This window comes from Notolabrus celidotus, chromosome 1 (assembly GCF_009762535.1).
Source record: "Notolabrus celidotus isolate fNotCel1 chromosome 1, fNotCel1.pri, whole genome shotgun sequence".
Taxonomy (NCBI): Eukaryota; Metazoa; Chordata; class Actinopteri; order Labriformes; family Labridae; genus Notolabrus; species Notolabrus celidotus.
The window spans coordinates 15,915,800-15,933,689 of record NC_048272.1 but is presented as its reverse complement, the minus strand read 5'-3'; the positions used below and the strand labels follow the sequence as shown (position 1 = coordinate 15,933,689).

The window sequence follows — 17,890 nt, the reverse complement described above, 5'->3', positions numbered from 1 at the left end:
AAGTGTTGAATCCAGTGGAAAATGTCACGTCTGTATTTTCTGTTTTGATTTCTTCCGTTTATGCGTCACCTCACCGATGATGCTCTACGTTTCAGTGCGACCACACTGATTTATTGTCTGATTGAAGCAGACTTTGTCCCCTCTCGGTAATTGTCAGCCTGTAAACCTGCCAACCCACAAGTCTTTTCATTTTGTCTGGGGGAGTGGTCGCGCATAGACTGATGGTATGTTGATGACACGTTTGCTGCCATGGATTCACCCTCTAATCGTCTTATCCTTGCAGGTCTATCTTTATACTTTGAAGATGGCCACGACGATTTGGATGATTGTGAGTATTCTTGTTTTTTTTATTTTGTTGTAAAACAAACATGTGAACAAACCATGTGATGGTTTAACATGTTGTAAATATGTTGGGCTGTGTTTGCTATGTCTGTGGAAGTGTCATCTTTCTTAGCAACCCTGTTTGCCCATGAGAAATTTAGAGCTGTCAACGGCATTTCAGGGTTTTACGCTATTCTATTATTAGCGTTTATATAGACCAACAGTCCCTGTTGTCTGCATTTGCTGGGGTGATGAAACAGCGTTTAACTCCAGCTGCAAAGCCAGAGCATATTTATGGTCTTTCGAAAATTAAACAAAATAAACCATTAGACATGAGCCTTTTTGCTTTGTTCACACATTTACTCTGAGTCAGAGTCTTCAGCATGGCACAGTGATCACTCTGCTGCATCTGCCAGTTCTCATTCAAATGTACAAATGTTGTGGTTTTATAGGCGGGTAGTAGCTGTGTGTTTCAGAAAGTTTCCAGTTTGTGCGCGTATGAAATAATCTCTTCTCCGTTCCGTAGTTGGATTCGATGATTATGGTTCAGAGTGCGACGGGATCCGCATCACAGCCTTCCTCGATGCGGGACAGGACAACCTCACTCCTCTGGGGAGGCTAGAAAAATACGCCTTCAGTGAGAATGTCTTCAACAGGTAAGAGGAGCTCTGTGGTCACTCTGTGGTCACTCTGTGGACTCCACACTGTGCATTGACCAGACAGACAGACAGATGGACAGACAGACAGTAGGATGTTTGTTTGTAGTTTTTGAGTTGTGAGGACGTGTTGGGGCAGAAGATGCACATTTAAAAAGATGTTCGAAAGCTTTGACTGTTGAATTAAAGCTGCTGTTGGTAGTCACAGAGTAAACATCTGTTCAGAGAGAGGGACTTCTATTGTCAACACTATCCCTCCCAACCAGATTTCCTCTTAGACCCCCCAACACAGATCGGTGTGTGCAGTCATGATAGTGCCGGACTCATAACCAATGGGAGGACGTAGTAGGGGCCGCCCCTTAACCAATCAGGACAGAGGATTTGAGATTAGCTATGATTGGTCCGTCATAACAGGAACAAGGGGAATAATAACATTGCTTTATACATAGGCATTGGAAAACGCAGAGATTTTGCAGTAGTCTCAAATTACGCCACTTACCGATGAGTACCGATGGGCATTTTCACCTTTTCTCCAAACCCAGCAGAAAAAGCAACGTTTTTTACACCATTCTTACCAACAGCAGCTTTCAGTGATGTCATTTTTCGTTTTGTAATTTTTAGAACACATCCTGTCACAACCAGACATTTTGAATTTGAGATAAACACAAGGTACTTGTGCTGAAAGAGGATGAGTGCTTCATTGAAGAAGACACACCCCACTATGCCATTTACTGATAAAGTTAATAGCCTACCACATGGCTCCTGACGTCAGACAGAACACACCCTGCATGAAAAACCATAAAAACTACAGTAAAGGGTGCTCCAGGTACTCAACAGTGAGGACTGAATCTGCATTAAATAAACATATGTCAAGTGTGGTGTGCCTGGGTAGCAGACAGGCATCAAACAGAAGCGGCCTTTACCAATCAAATCTTGAAGCATTACTCCTTTTAAGAGGATGAACACCTTTTCTGTTCTGTTTCAGCATTCTGGTGTGGTAGTAACTCTTCTGAAACATTACAACTAATGCATGTAAACAGAACTGTTGCAGAACCGGCTAATATGTCCTCACGCTGAGGATCTGTGTTGACAGCAGTTTGCCATCTCTAGTGGTTCCTACCATGAAGGAAACATCTGCAACCGAGTGGAAATTAGAATCAAGGAAACATCTGGGAAATGACACAGATCTGTCACCTCTTGTAAAAAAAGATGGAGCTGTATTTTCAAATGGAATTTGAATATTAAATAATTTCTCAACTTAGTTTGAAACAGTTATTTTCCTTATGCACAGAATTTAAGTTTTGCGTTTTGCTTGGACAGAAAAGTTCTTATTTGAACTATTTAAAAAGTTTGTTAGATTGTTCATTTAATTTTCTGATGCAAATGTTTAATGACTCACACAATGCTCAATAGTACATTTAAAATATAGTTTCATGTTTTTTCTTTGTGTCTATCATGTAAAGGGAACTGAATAATGCTCTAACTGTATTAGGCTCTGCATGGAAATATTTGGAACACATTGTTCCATCTGCAGTTGTCTCGATGTGTTTTTGTCATAGTCATCTGGATAGTGTCAGCATTCCTGTGTATTTACTAATCACATACCTGCTTTAACTCTGGAGTGCCAGAATGCCAAAAGACTTCAAGTTGGGCCAGGGGTGGATGGTGTCTGTCTGAGCAGGGCATCTACTTGACAACGCCATTCTTCCTTTTTAGCTTTTCTTACTCGATACAGACTCAAACATCTGTGTGTGTTTTCAGATATTTCTCATGTTGTCTTTCTTATACAGTGAGCGGTGTTAGAGAGGCAGATAGCCTCTCTAACACCGCTCTGTCGCCCCCACAGGAACACGTTTCGTTCCTGTCTCCATGCTTTTCATGCTCAGCTTTGCAGGGTTCAAGCCCTCCTGTCAATTCTAAGCACATGTGTGTGTGTATGTAATCTTCTTGACAGCGCTGTCAGTGCTGTGTGTGTGTGTGTGTGTGTGTGTGTGTGTGTGTGTGTGTGTGTGTGTGTGTGTGTGTGTGTGTGTGTGTGTGTGTGTGTGTGTGTGTGTGTGTGTGTGTGTGTGTGTGTGTGTGTGTGTGTGTGTGTGTGTGTGTGTGTGTGTGTGTGTGTGTGTGTGTGCTCTCAGCACTTGTAGGTATTGGCAGGCATTCTACTAACTTGACGCTTCTGTTGCTTTCTAGGCAGATCGTGGCTCGCGGCCTGCTTGATGTGCTTCGAGAGTTCAGTGACAATGAGAATGACTTTATCAGTGTCATGGAGACAGTTGCCAGAATGTCAGAAGATGGAGGTAGAAGTTTTTTTTCTTTTTCATCCATTAGTCGTCGTGTCTGGATAAATCTGTGCCTTCTGTCCGACTTACTTGATCATTTTATCTTTCATTAAAATGCTCTTAAACTCACACTCAAAAGTTGCACTGTATTTAACCTATTTCATTCCTTTAATGTGTTGACACAGAGCCCACAGTACGAGCTGAACTCATGGAGCAAGTCCCCAACATTGCCATGTTCTTGCATGAAAGTCGGCCCAACTTCCCCGCTGCTTTTTCAAGATACTTGGTTCCCATTGTAGTCCGATATCTCACGGATCCAAATAACCAGGTAGGTTCAGGCTGACGCCTTTGTAGCAGCTTTCCACAATGAGCCCCAGAGTGTAAGCATATTTTTTTTAAATCCTCCATTTTCTCCCAGGTGAGGAAGACCAGCCAGGCGGCACTGCTCGTTCTGTTGGAGCAGGGCCTGATCTCTAAAGCCGATATGGAGACCAAAGTTTGTCCGGTTCTGCTTGAACTCACAGAACCCAGCAGTGACGACGACTACAAAATCGAGGCAGTTGCGGTAAGATTTAAAAGAGATTTAATAAAAGTGATTGGTTCTTTATTTTCAGGGTGAAGGGCTTGGATTGAATTTTACTGAAAACCACACAACACGAGACAAACTGCTGTTAAACCGCTGGCACAGCAGTGCTCTTACATTCACTTCCCTGTGATCAGTCAGTGTCTTTATCTAATCCAGTCAACAGTCTCAAATACAAACAGCCTTTGTGTCGACACAGCGTGATCGATGCTGTGGGAGATTCTGATTTCAGATTTCATTATCTGTAATAGATCATGCTTTATGAAACTGTCAAAGTTGAAACCCTCTAAATTGAATGTGATTAAGATGAATATTCCACTGGATAAAGATTGTATCTATTCTAATTTGTATCTTTTGTCTAATTTATTTGCTTGGATCAATTTTTGGTTTTTCAAATTCAGCCACTGACGCACACAAACATCTTCTCATTACTCTCTCCATGTTCCTCCTCTGACAGATCATGTGCAAAGTCGTTACCATGTTGAGCAAAGACACAGTGGAGCATCTGTTGCTGCCACGCTTCTGCGACCTGTGCAGTGATGTCCGACTCTTCCAAGTCCGCAAGGTAACTTTCTCAAAACCAGTGTTTCCGCTAAAGGTTGAAAATAATAGCCTTGATAATAATCTGTCCATGCTCCAGCCACAAACACTCAGTTGACCTGGAGTTTAAGTGGGTCTCATTACGGATAATAAATTCAGTTACACAGTGCGTCAGCATTCACTCTGTTTTAGGCATCCCTTCAGCGTACACACTGTTGTTTCTGTGAGGAATGTTAACTCTTAGGCGGAACTGAACCTTTTTTTTTTACTATTTCTTGCTTTCGTGTAATCCTATTTTTCTCTGAAGCTGCACTTTGAAGTTCATTTGTTCTTTTGCTGTTGTTGCCCGGGGCAGCAGTCTCAATAAACATAAAAAATCTCTATTTCATTTAATGAGTCATCAGAGATGAAGCATGCCTGAAAATTGCACAATAGGACAACTGCACAAACTACATCATTGCAGTTGGACCATCTGTTGAAATTGTTGTGATGACGCAGAAAAAACACGATTTGTAGATCTCAAAACAAAGGCTTTGTTGAAACTGCAGCTGAAGAACGAAATGAAGGAATGTGATGTTAACTTTGTGAAAAACAAATAAAATATGATCAGGTGGATGTTTGAAATAAGATAAGAGGTGCGCAGACTTAGCCTAATGGTGAAGTGGCTAACCACTGTAGCGGATGGCCCGGGTTTAAGTCCAGCCTGTGGCCTCTATCCCGCATGTCGTACCCCCCAGCCTCTCCCAGTTTCCTACACTATCCACTGTCCTCTCCACTATAATTAAAGGTGTTAAAGCCCCTAAAAATATTTTTAAAAATAAGATAGATAATAATTTATTAACAAAATATAGCACAAGTAGAGAATACATTTAAATAAAGTTAAAATAATAATAATAACATCGTATGCTCATAAAGTGGCTGGCCCTGGTTTGATTCCAGCCTGCAGCTCCCTTCCTGTAAGTCATTCCCCCACTCTCTCACCCAGCATCCTGCTCTATCCACTGTCCTCTCCTATCTAAACTAAGGTATAAAAGTCCAAAAATATAACTTATATATATATATATATATATATATATATATATATATATATATGGCAGTAAGGACATGTTATACAGAGGTGACAGTTTGACATGGTGTGATTGTGACAGATGGCAAAAGGGTCAATCCAGGGTCATATTAAAAAAACAACATATAATGTGCAATGTGAGACAGTTGAGTCGCAATATAATGATAAAAAAGTATTAAAGCAGAATATGTTTTATATTTTAGATTCTGTAAAGTAGCCCCCGTTTTCCTTCATGACAGCTTTTTCACATTCTTGGTATTCTCTCTTGGTAGTCTGCTTCATGAAGTGGTCTCCTGGAATGGTTTCTAATTAACATGAGCCTTGTCAAGAGTTCATTTGTAGAATGACACGCCTTCTTAATGTGTTTGAGACCATCAGTTGTGTTCAGAGGTAGGGTTAGTACACAATGGATGACCCTATTTGACTACTGTTGTAATCCATATTATGGCAAAACCATATTATGTCATAGTTTTGATATCTTCAGTATTAAACTACAATGTGGAAAATAAAAAATCAATAAAAAGCATTGAATGAGAAGGTGTGTCCAAACTTTTGACTCGTAGTGTATTTGGATATGTCTGTATACGGAGATAGAGAATAGTGAAAAGTACTACAGAGTAATAACATAATCAGTTTGGTGTATTCTGATGAAACTCCACAGTTCAGAACTCTCCTTTCTGGTAATATGGGAATAAAGTTCACTAGGTCGTGTAAATACCCCCAAGACATGACACAACAAAGCACATGCACATGATGTTAGGAGACAAAGGTTAAGATGATAAAGCTGAAGGACATTCATTACATAACTTGAAATTTCTAGAATACCATAATATGAGTATGATTATTTTTCTTGTCTTGTCGTAATTGTCATTCTCATGAGACCCGATGCAGCTCTGTAATACTTTGTGGTTGTTGCCTGATGGTTATCAGGCCTGTACGTTTGCTTTTGTTCATTGTTATATTTGTTTTGTGTGTTTCAGGTCTGTGCTGCTAACTTTGGAGAGTTTTGTTCTATTGTGGGTCAGGAGGCCACAGAAAAACTACTGGTGAGAAGCTTTACCATGTGTTTTTCTCTGATTATGTCAATCGAGCACCACAACTAAACACTCAGAGAGTTTAATAAGACCGTTTCATAACTTGAAACCTCTCTGTGTGACCAACAAAAGCAACCCCGACTATCAAAAGGAAGACCACCATATCTATGCACTTACTATATTGACACCTGTCCTGTTTGACATATGGCTACTTTCAAATCTGTCAGCACCATGATTGTGTAACACTGATGTCCTTCACTTGTTACCTCTGTGGAGTTGTTTCAGAGCTCTTTATGGTTAAAGTGCTGTCATGTAATTTAACATCATATTCTGCTCTCCTTTAACACCACAATCATTTCATGTGCAGTTCACAAGTTCAATGTTTATCTAAAGTGACTCTGACTCTGCTCTGTCTGTTTATACAGATGCCCAAGTTCTTCGACCTGTGCTCAGACAGTTTGTGGGGCATCAGGAAAGCATGTGCTGAGTGCTTCATGATGGTCTCTAACTCCACCTCTCCGGAAGTGCGACGTGCAAAACTGTCCCCACTGTTTATCAGCCTCATCAGTGACCAGTCTCGCTGGGTAAGACACAAACACACACAACATAACACACACAGGAAAACATGTCTTTTTTAAATTCATTCTCTTGCATGATATTACAAAGACATTTCTGTCTTGTAACTTCCTCTAAACAATGTCGACAAACTGAGCAGCTGTTGCTTTTTCTGGACTTATCTTTCTGTTGCTGAGTTTGAGCTCTGAGCCTTATCTCCACTAACATGAGACTTCTTTGTTTTTATTCATTTTATAGTAAATATTCAAGTTAATAAAAATAATCTTGTATATCTAACAAATGCAAATTCATATTTATAAAAAAATATTTTGGGAAAAAAAACATTAGCGAAAAGGTGGAATTTAGAAAATGACACACCAACTAGTCAAGAGGTTTTTATTATTTTTCTGGCATTATCGCTTGCAGGATTTTATCATTTTATTTTATATTTTTATATTTCCAATTTTCATTAATTTTATATTAATAAAAAATGGTATATTTATCATATATTTTTTAAATTTTATTTTTTTCATCTTTAAACTTTTTTTTAAAATTATTGTTTAATTTCCTATTATTGTCTTCCTCACTTTGTACCTCTGTTTTGAAAGGGGATATATAAATAAAGATCATTATTATTATTATTATTATCATTATTATTATTATTATTATTCAATACTCTACTTTTGATCAGTGTGCAGATATGATTGTCAACAAGACTCAAAGCTTGAGGGAAGTCTGTGTTTGGTCTGCAGACGAAAGTGTGAGGAGTATTTTCGGCATCAGTGTGTCTCCGTGTGTTGTACATTTGGCATCTCCCCGCGTCCATGAGGGTCCATATTTAGCCGCTCAAACAGCTTGAGACAATGAACAAGTTGGATCTTGTCTGTATATGCAGACTAACGCACTATAAACAGAGCTGCACTGTCTGTGTCTGTTTGGATTGACGCTCACCAAAGCAAATAATCCTCCTTGTACACAGTCAGAGATCATTTCAGTGTTGAGCTCTGAGGAATGTTTTCAGTGATGATGATTCTGACAGATTCTCTCTCTGCTCCACCTGCAGGTGCGACAGGCTGCCTTCCAGTCTCTGGGACGTTTCATCTCCACCTTTGCCAATCCCTCCAGCACAGGCCTTCACTTCAGAGAGGATGGGGCACTACTAGAGCTCCCCAGGTGTACATTAGACAGGTGAGTGTCATCTACAGCTGCTGTTCTTTAATGTAATACTTAATTCTTTGTTGTTTTAATACTCAACTCAACTTTATTTATATAGCACCTTTCATACATACAAACATACAGCCCAACGTGCTTCACAAAATAACAGAGGGACAGAAAACAACAGCAATGGTAAAATTATAAAAGTCATGATTATAAATAAAATAGAATCAATACAGTAAAATTAATAAAAATAAGTAAGAGTAGAAAGAAAATTTAAAAATAAGGTAGAGTTAAAAAGATCAGATAAATACAGTAAATAAATAAATAATTAAATAAGATAAATAAATGTTAAATCAATGATTATGATATCAATGCAGTCCAGGGCTGAAAACAAATTACTCCAAATTAAAAGCTAGATTAATCAGAATCAGAAATACTTCATTTATCCCGGGGGGAAATTCAGTCATTAAAGTTGCTCCTATACACAATAATTAAGAATATCAAATAATATTAATAGAAGAAGTAATTAATAAGATATAAAGACAAATAAAAATAAAAATGTAAGTCTTGAGTATACTTTTAAAATCACTCAGGGAGCTTGCTGTTCTGATGTCCAGAGGCAGAGTTCCACAGCTTAGGGGCATAAACACAGACCGCTCTCTGGCTTTTGTTCTCTTTTGTATATCTTACCAGATCAGAAGGTATTGTTACTTAATAAAGTGAGCTCCTCCTGTATATTCAGGCTGTGATCACAGCTGTGTTCTGTATCAGTGCAATTATGAACTTGTGTCTGTACAAACAGGGTTAAGTATTGCATCACTGGTCCCTGTTGCCTGGGTGTGATCAGGTCCGACCAGTTTTTCTTAGTGAAAGAGTTTATCTGCAAGTCAGGGATGTGAAAGGACTTGAAGAAGACACTGATGTGTTTTTCATGGATCCTTTAACCTCCTCGTTACCTCATAAGAGACACTTGAAGAGCGTGAATCTACAATTTCATTAGTTATCACACATTTCTGAAGTAAATTTTTTTGTTTTTGCAGTGAGATAATTGTATTTAACAGATGGACGTTGTGTTACTCTCTTTTCAGTGACTGCTCCCTGAACTCTCTGAACTGCTCCGGCATCAGCAGCTGCCACACAGAAAGGACCATCACCCACACGCCCCCCAATCAGGATGGCCGTGCCACGCCTTCCCCGGAGCACGTGTCATCAGCCGACGATATGCACAACTACGACGACAACCACGCTTCAGCTCCCAGAGAGATGCACAGCAGCTTCGCCCGGACAATCTCAAACTGCAACACCAGCCCTGTAACTACAAACAACTCAAGGAACACAAGAGAAATGGAGCAGACCGATGAGAACTTTAACTCTTTTCACTACTGGAGATCGCCTTTACCAGACATCAGCGGGGAACTTGAAATGCTTGGTAGTCAAACTTCAGGGGAAGTGGTAGAGAAGGAGGAACAGAAGGAGGAAGAAGAGGAGGAGCAATATAAGGACAGTTGTTCTGATTCAAAACCCAGCCCTGGCCAAGCTACCAGCGACCAGATCCAGAAAGTCTTGGACTGTCTGCAACCTCACATGGACGACCCTGATGTGCAAGGTGAGAATACAGAGAGAGTTAGTGATGTGAAAATGTGAAACTCTAGCGCTGTGTTGTCATGTAGACTGAGTTGTGTTTGTGTGTCTACCCTTAGCTCAAGTCCAAGTGTTGTCAGCAGCTCTGAAGGCCGCTCAGCTCGACAGTCCTGCAGACGACAGCCCAGCAGACCCCACAGAGCAGACCGAACCTGAGCCAGAGCCCCAGCCCCAGCCCCCGCCCCAGCCCCAGCCCAAAGAACAGTCCGAGAGCGACGCTGACAGCCCATCAGTGGAGAGCAAATCAGTGGAGGTTCAGTCAGAAAGTGAAGAGAGCCCCACAGAAGAGGAGCAGAGGATGGAAACTTCTCTTTCCTCAGAGTCGAGCCCAGTCCAGGAGCAAGGAGACGAGGAGACGCAGACAGAGCCGCTGGAGGACCAGGAAGAGTCTCCTCCTGACTCCCCTGTTCCAGTAAGAGACTCTCAGATATTTGCAGGATGAGCAGATTTATTTAAAGCTTCAGGTGGTGGTTTTAAGCTTGATTCACACAGGGTTAACAGGAGTTTTGCAGAGGATATGTGCAGATTGAACAAACAAACAAACGCACACATCGAAGAGTTCAGTCCTGCTGGCTCCAACGTTTGTTGTGACGCAGCTTCACCTCTGTTACTACCTCCAAAGCCAGCTCATCCATGATTAACTTCTCTCCACTATTGTTTCCCCTGTGACATTTACACTCAGCAGTAACACTCCCGCCCTGATCAGCCAACATAAATGGTCCCTAGTCAACGGTTTCCAGCTTTTAAAGACCCTGAAAGTGTTGCAAAATATCCATGAAGAAGTCCTGTTAATGATCATACAAGATCATTTTAATATTCTGCAGTAAAAGCTCACCAGCTCAGGCTTGAGTGGGCATATTTTGATCAGACTTGGCTGTGATCGGGTTAGCAACACGAGAGAAAACTCCACAACTGTCATAAGATTTTGAATCAGATCCACAATCCTGATTTGTGCATCCTCGCAGGACTTACGGGCATCTGAATGTCTCTGAAGAAAGCTGTAGTAGATCTCATTGCCATGACTTGGCATCTCTCTAGATCCAGGCTGCATGAAATTCATTCAGTCCATCAGTTCTGCAACATGTCTGAAAAATTGGAGATGTTTCTGTGTGCATTCCAAAGACACGGAGGAGCTTTTTAAATATTCGCAACCAAAATGTGTTCAATATATTGCGGTTTTCTTCCTGATGGATTCAAACTCTTAAGAAGAGAAATCAATCATTTAATTTATGGATAGAATAGAGATTTCCTTTTAGTACAATTCCTCTAGGATATATCAAGCCAATGCCCAAGGCAACGGAAAGCTCCTTCAAAAGGGTGATAAGAAATGTTTGATTGGTTTATATTTAATGCATCTTTAATTTGCGGTCTCGTTTCCTAACCGTGTGTGTGGGTCTGATTTTTCCCAGGAGTCTGAACTAATTGAGAGTGTGGAGGAGGAAGGAAAAGAAGACTCTGCTCACAGCCCGGTCTCCGAGGATAGGCCTAAGATCCAGGTAAGTCAGCAACTTCCATCAAACATCCTGCGGATATTGATCGAACCCCTCACTGTTTCTATCGATCAGCACAAACGAGGATTATGAAACACCTCCTCCCTCTGCGCCCCTGCTCCTCTTTCATCCTTGCTCTTTAATCTCCCTGTGTCTGCAGAATGTCATCCCCCAGCAGCTTTTGGATCAGTACCTCTCCATGACGGACCCCGCCCGCGCTCAGACGGTGGATACGGAGATAGCCAAACACTGTGCCTTCAGCCTGCCGGGGGTGGCTCTCACCCTGGGACGACAGAACTGGCACTGCCTCAAGGACACATATGAAACGCTCGCTACTGATGTGCAGGTAGGCTGAGAAGCTGAGTTTGAGAGAGTCAGAGGGGGATTAGATTTACTGTGTCACTTCAGAAAATGATTATTAATGCTGCCACAGACGCAGTTATTTCAGCAACACTTTATGTAAAGCTCAGTTTAATCATATAATTGAGCTTCAGGAGAAATTGTCTGGATTTTAAGCTCTGGGAATAATCATTTAAATTTATTCGTAATCAAAAATAAACCTTTGACTGAACAGCTGAGGTTGTATATTTACTGGAAAACCCTGCAGTAGACTAATATATCTCAATAATTCACATCACACAGGCTTCCTTTTAATTATAAGAGAAACTTTTCATCATTAATGGGAGATTATTAATGACTGTTCTTGGAAAATGAGTGCTAAAGCCGAATTACACTAAATACTTTAATTTAGCTTTACACAAGTAAACACACGAGACAATCTAAACGTAACTGACTTCAATCTATCAATATATAAATCAAAGGCTGAGTGCTTTGTCTGAAGTCCTGGTGTGGATTGATTTAGTGTTGACTTCTCCAAAGATAAACGGGCGTTTACTCTTGTTGTTAGTGGAAAACATAATTAAGTGCACTTAGTCTATTAATAATTGATACTGCAGATTGATGAATACACACAGGAGAGATAAGAATAGGAAGCAAATAAGAGCAAAAGATTAAAAACACTGCTTGTTATGTGCTGTCTCTGCCTGAGGAGTAAGATAAGATAACTTTATTGATCCCCTATTGGGGGACATTTTTTGTTCCAGCAGTTTTCAGTAAGAGGCAGGGAGTTCAACCATATACTTACAATTTAAAATAGAATAGTTAAAGTTAAAAAAAAAAAAAAAAGAATAATGGGAAATAAAATTAATATTATAAATACACACACTATAGACAAAACAATATTTAAAAAAAATAAAAAAAATAATTAAATTAATATTATAAATACATACATTATGGACAAAAAATATTTCAACATGATAATAATATAAAATAATATAAAATAATATAAATATTATAAATGCATACACTATGGACAAAAAAAATCAAAATAATAAGATAAAATATGATAGAATAGAATATGATATAAAGTAAAACAACTACTATACAATTAAACAGCTGGGTTACAGCTAAGATGGAAGCACAAAAACTCGGCATGCGGTTCAGCTGTAAAGGACAGGAAGTATTTGAAAACAGTAGTAAGTAAGCAGTCATGGTTAAAAAAAGACAATACATCTGCACTAAAGCTGCTGAAATGGAGAGCATAAGAAATAGAGAGGTTGTTTTTTCCATTGGTCATGTGTTTGTTTTAATCATCCATTGTTCAGTATAGTTATCGGCTGAAGGCTTACTCTGGTTTTATGAAGAATTTAGTCTAACATATGTAAATGCTGTGATGTTTTAAAGCTCAGCTCATGGATCGTGTGTGAGAGTGAGGAAAACGGTTCTTGTGTCTTCAGTCATGTTGTTCTGTGTGTGCTGAGGTCACTGTCTGCACTCCAGGGTTGTCTTCAGCTTGACTAGTGCTGGTGGTTTTGTAGGGTTTGGACACTTCATACTAATAAGTCACTGTCTGTTTAATTTGATGATTCAGAATCTTTGTGTCAGCTTGCCATCCTTCTGCTCCTCACAGTTTGTGATGAAAGGAAACATTAATTTGCGTTTTACAAAGTTAGTAATAAAAGTGATCACAGATTAAACCGATGACCCTCACTCCGAGTGTCCCTCATTGAGATCCTTCTCCTGCTCGCTTTGAGTAACACTTGCTGGTTGGACACTTTGATTGAGGACATGTGAAGAGATGGAACTGTGCAAAAGGAAACGTTTCTTCACTCGGCAGCAGCCGAGAGTGTGACAGCTCTCAGTCACACTGCTGCTCATTACTTCATCACTGCACTGAGGGTCACTGTTAGCATGACAACGCTCCACTGTTCAGCTGTGGGCTCAGACTGGGCACTGAGAGGGGTTCAGATAAATGTCACAGTTTGTTTGTAGCAGTTTGAGGTTTTTTCTGTTTGATTCCATTAAGAGCTTCTGTGATCAATTGATGGCTTTGGTAACTTATCAGTCTTAGTATTTTTTTAAGGTTAAATCTCTCCATTCATGGTTCTTGAATGTGAACATTTTCTTGTTTCTTCTCTTTTCTGTCACACTAAACTGAATAAATTTGGATTGAGAGAACAAAAGAACATTTGAGGATGCCATCTTGAGCTTCTAAACCATTTCTGACACTTTGTATTCCAAACAGTTTTGATTCATTGAAGGAAAATAATCAAACCGTAACAAAAACATGTGTTAGCAGCCGCCCAAAAATACATCAAGTAGTAGTTTTCCTATTTTAGGATGTGATGGTTTTTCCTGTCAGGACACTTTCATGATTAAAGCTGCTGATTTATTTTAAAGCTGTTGATACAATCCTCTGTGTGTCTCTCCCTCTTTACTTCACACTCTCAGTGGAAGGTGCGACGCACGCTGGCTTTCTCCATCCACGAGCTGGCAGTCATACTGGGAGACCAGCTGACAGCAGCTGATCTGGTTCCCATCTTCAACGGTTTCCTGAAAGACCTGGACGAGGTTCGGATTGGAGTGCTGAAACACCTCTACGACTTCCTCAAGGTAAGATGATACGAAACGATCTTGTTTGTTTTGTTTCCGTTTAGATATGTCAGCAGCACTGTTATTGATTGAATGGATATCTGTAGAAGGAGAGGAAGATAACTGAGCTTCTTCATGTTTTCTCTTTTCAGCTGCTTCACGCAGAGAAGAGGAGAGAGTATCTGTACCAGCTGCAGGAGTTCATGGTGACGGACAACAGTCGCAACTGGAGATTCAGATACGAGCTGGCAGAGTGCGTCTCCTTTTCCTCTCTCAGTTCAGTTTTAACAAAAGAAGTCCTCTTAACTGACCTCTAATGACCTCTCTCTCTCTCTGTCCCTCTGCAGGCAGCTGATCCTGATCATAGAGTTGTACAGCCACTACGACGTGTATGACTACCTCAGACAGATAGCGCTCACTCTCTGCTCCGATAAGGTGTCAGAGGTCAGGTGGATCTCCTACAAACTGGTATGTTTACATTGTTGTTCTGGGATCCTTTTTCTTGGTTACGGAACATTTGTGAAGGGAAAACTCATGCCGTGTGTGACAGATGGTTTGGTCAGCAAAAACACTGGAAAACCAAAGACAATCAGGAAGTGACTCACTCTGATGAAGGATATTCAGATTGTTTTATATGTCCTTAATAAAGAAATGCATTGACAGACAGTAAAATGAATAGATGGAGATTTTCTCACCCAAATACTGTTTTACTGGACTGTTTGATGAAAAGGAACATGGTCAAACCAGATTTAAAAAATAACCAATAAACAAATAAAACATCACACCAGATTTTAACGTTTGAAGTGCTGGTGGTTTAAATGTCTGAACTTTAGACTGAGCTGTTTCAAGTCTCTGTGCTCAGATATGTGGCTGCTGTTCCTACTTCCCCATCATGAGACATCAGGCACGTCTCTCACTGTGTTTCCTTAAACACAAAAACCGAGGCATGAGACTCTCTGGCTCTGCAGCGTTCATAATAGCGACAGTGTCTCTTATAACCTGCGTCTGTTTTCAGAGACAAACAACGACATGAACTTGACCTACATTCACATTTCTTCGCAGGTTAACTGCAGCTGTAAAGTCTCATTACTGATCCTGTCTTCCCCTCCTGTGCTCTCAGGTTGTGGAGATCCTCCAGAAGCTGTATGCGTGCGGGGCCGATGACCTGGGCCTGAACTTTATCAATGAACTCACCGTCAGGTTCTGCCACTGTCCTAAGTGGGTGGGGCGGCAGGCCTTCGCCTTCATCTGTCAGGTCTGTCTAGGTTATCTCACATTCTTTGCCAATCAAGATGAAAACACTGAACGTTTCCATGGAACAGAGAGCTGATCTTTATCCTGATTAAGCCTCTGAGTTTAAATTCTTATAGTTAAAGGTGAAGTTTCTTTTTTACAACACAGATGAAGAGTAACATTAATTTCAGTCATGTTCCTCCCTCATAAGACTTATAGACTCCATCTGTGTACCATGGTAATACTTGAATGTTAGTCCTTTATTTCATGAGCCTGTTGGTCAGCTCCTCCGTCTGATTACATTCTTCCGATCTGTGCTATGTGTCCGCTGGCGTCTGTAACAAAGACTTCTCTCCCTCTGTTTCCCGTGTTTGGCCCGCTGTGTGTGTGAACGAGTGTTTAATGTTTCCTTGCATTGTCTGCAGGCCGTTGTGGAGGAGGACTGTATGCCCATGGACCAGTTCAGCCAGCACCTCTTACCCAGCCTGCTCAGCCTCTCCTCAGACCCGGTGGCCAACGTCCGAGTACTGGTGGCCAAGGCTCTACGACAGAGCGTGATGGAGAAAGGTAAAGATGCAGAGAAGACTCAATATATCATAATAACAATTCTCAAGACATTTTTTCATCACTGCAATAATGTTTTCAGGTTGGTACATATTTACTCGATCAAGCTTCTTGGTTTATGAATAATTTGGTGTTTTAGTAATTTTCTGAAGCAGCAGAGCGATATGTTTTCAAGTGAATGTAACCAAAACAAAAGTCAGCTCTGCAATTATCGTTGAAGTTTTCTTCGGTTGATATTTTTGCAGCAGCTAGATGTCAAAACAGCTCTCAGCAACCTCTAGTTTGTTCCCTGTGTAGCTCTTAAAATGAATGAATTTGCTATCAGCACATTGTGACACATCCAAAGACCCTTTACTGTGTCAGTGGCAGACCCCCCTTTATTTGCACAGTTCTTATACAGAACTTTCATTGCTCTTTGTGACACTTTTATTTCACTACAAAAACAATTTTTTTTATAACGAAGCATTAAAAAACATGATTATATTGTTGAATTTACTCAGTTGTAACAATGTAAATGTTAAATCGTGCATACTTTGCTCACATTATGTTCATTATATGAATATTAGCTTCACTTTTTCCACCCTCAACCATGTCCTTTAATTGGAGCAGCATATTTATTTTTTGTCATCAAAGCCACAAGCTGGTATCGGAAACCAAGTTTTATGTGACTATGCTAATATTTGAGAAACACAGTTCTTTGATAGATTCACTTGGTGTGTGTGTGTTCTCTTCATAGGATGAGCTTTTTTTTAAAAAAAATTGACTGCTTCAAGACTTTATTTGAAATGCTCCGAGCATTTTTTCAGGTAGTTTTCTGCTGTAAAGGGGTAAGCCTCTGCTATCCCACCACACCCCGATGAAGATAAAAATAATCAAAAATAATCACAATAATAACACAAATAACAATAATAATGATAATAATAATGATAATACAAATGCAATAAAATAAATTACAAATAAAACCCATAAATAAAAATATATTCGTTACAGTTTTTATGCCCTGAACTATTAAAGGCTTTTTAAGCTCATCCCTTTACTCAAGTGTCCCTGAACACAGCCGTCCTCCTTGGTTTCCCCCTCAGGCAGGAACGCTTTGTTCTTGAAGAGCACCTGGCCTTAACCCAGAGTTTATAACACTACCTCCGTGAGCACACGGTGACAGTGTTTCAGTTTTCTGTTGTAGCTCACTGAGTCACGTGTTTGTCTCACAGCGTACTTCAAAGAGCCGGGCTGTGCCTACTCAGACGAGCTGGAAGAGACCGTGATGGCCCTGCAGTCAGACAAAGACCGGGACGTCCGCTTTTTCGCCAGTCTGGACCCCAACAAAGGCCTGATGGAGACGGCTCCTTTGATTTAACCTCAGCTAGACCTGAACCCCGTTACAGCCCACCTGCCTGTCTACCTACCTGTCTGTCTGGCTGACTGACTCACAGTCAGCAAAACCTGCAACACCAGCACCCAACCAGATCTCCCCCTTCCCCCCGACCACTCGCCTGCTGGGCAGACCTGCACCAACCACCACCCCTGAGAACCATGTCAGCTGTTCAGATTCCAGTTTAAAGTATGAGAACGCTCAAAACAACACACCCCAGTCTCTGGTTGGGCACTACAAAGCGCACATTCAAAACACAAAATGCAAACTTGTCAGAGTTTTCAGAAAATGAGCAGGACTCAGAAATTGTCTTTACGCCTGAACTGTTACCCCAACCTTCTTCCTCCACACTAACAGCAACTGAACCCTCTCCTGATCACAGACTTGTAAAAACTACGACAGGCTCTTTCTCTCTCTTTCTCCAAAGCTAATTGTAAGCTTGATTATAAAATTGATTTTTTTCTTAA

General features: G+C 40.5%; 1 protein-coding gene across 2 annotated transcripts in view; it reads left to right on the top strand.

Moving 5' to 3' along the window:
- ppp4r1l (protein phosphatase 4, regulatory subunit 1-like) overlaps positions 1-17,890 on the top strand; it is a 20,636-nt gene extending 2,746 nt beyond the window's left edge. The window contains exons 3-21 of one of the 2 annotated variants that reach the window (XM_034677559.1): positions 284-328; positions 848-977; positions 3,168-3,274; positions 3,442-3,584; positions 3,675-3,821; positions 4,297-4,404; positions 6,426-6,491; positions 6,905-7,063; positions 8,098-8,222; positions 9,281-9,798; positions 9,893-10,245; positions 11,243-11,329; positions 11,484-11,669; positions 14,114-14,275; positions 14,407-14,507; positions 14,602-14,722; positions 15,375-15,509; positions 15,913-16,054; positions 17,263-17,890. In XM_034677559.1, coding sequence (XP_034533450.1) covers positions 284-328; positions 848-977; positions 3,168-3,274; positions 3,442-3,584; positions 3,675-3,821; positions 4,297-4,404; positions 6,426-6,491; positions 6,905-7,063; positions 8,098-8,222; positions 9,281-9,798; positions 9,893-10,245; positions 11,243-11,329; positions 11,484-11,669; positions 14,114-14,275; positions 14,407-14,507; positions 14,602-14,722; positions 15,375-15,509; positions 15,913-16,054; positions 17,263-17,408 — 2,981 coding nt within the window. In that variant the 3' untranslated portion in view covers positions 17,409-17,890. Of the gene's footprint in view, positions 1-249; positions 329-847; positions 978-3,167; positions 3,275-3,441; positions 3,585-3,674; positions 3,822-4,296; positions 4,405-6,425; positions 6,492-6,904; positions 7,064-8,097; positions 8,223-9,280; positions 9,799-9,892; positions 10,246-11,242; positions 11,330-11,483; positions 11,670-14,113; positions 14,276-14,406; positions 14,508-14,601; positions 14,723-15,374; positions 15,510-15,912; positions 16,055-17,262 lie in introns of those variants that run through there. The other variant, XM_034677486.1, reaches the window with a different exon arrangement.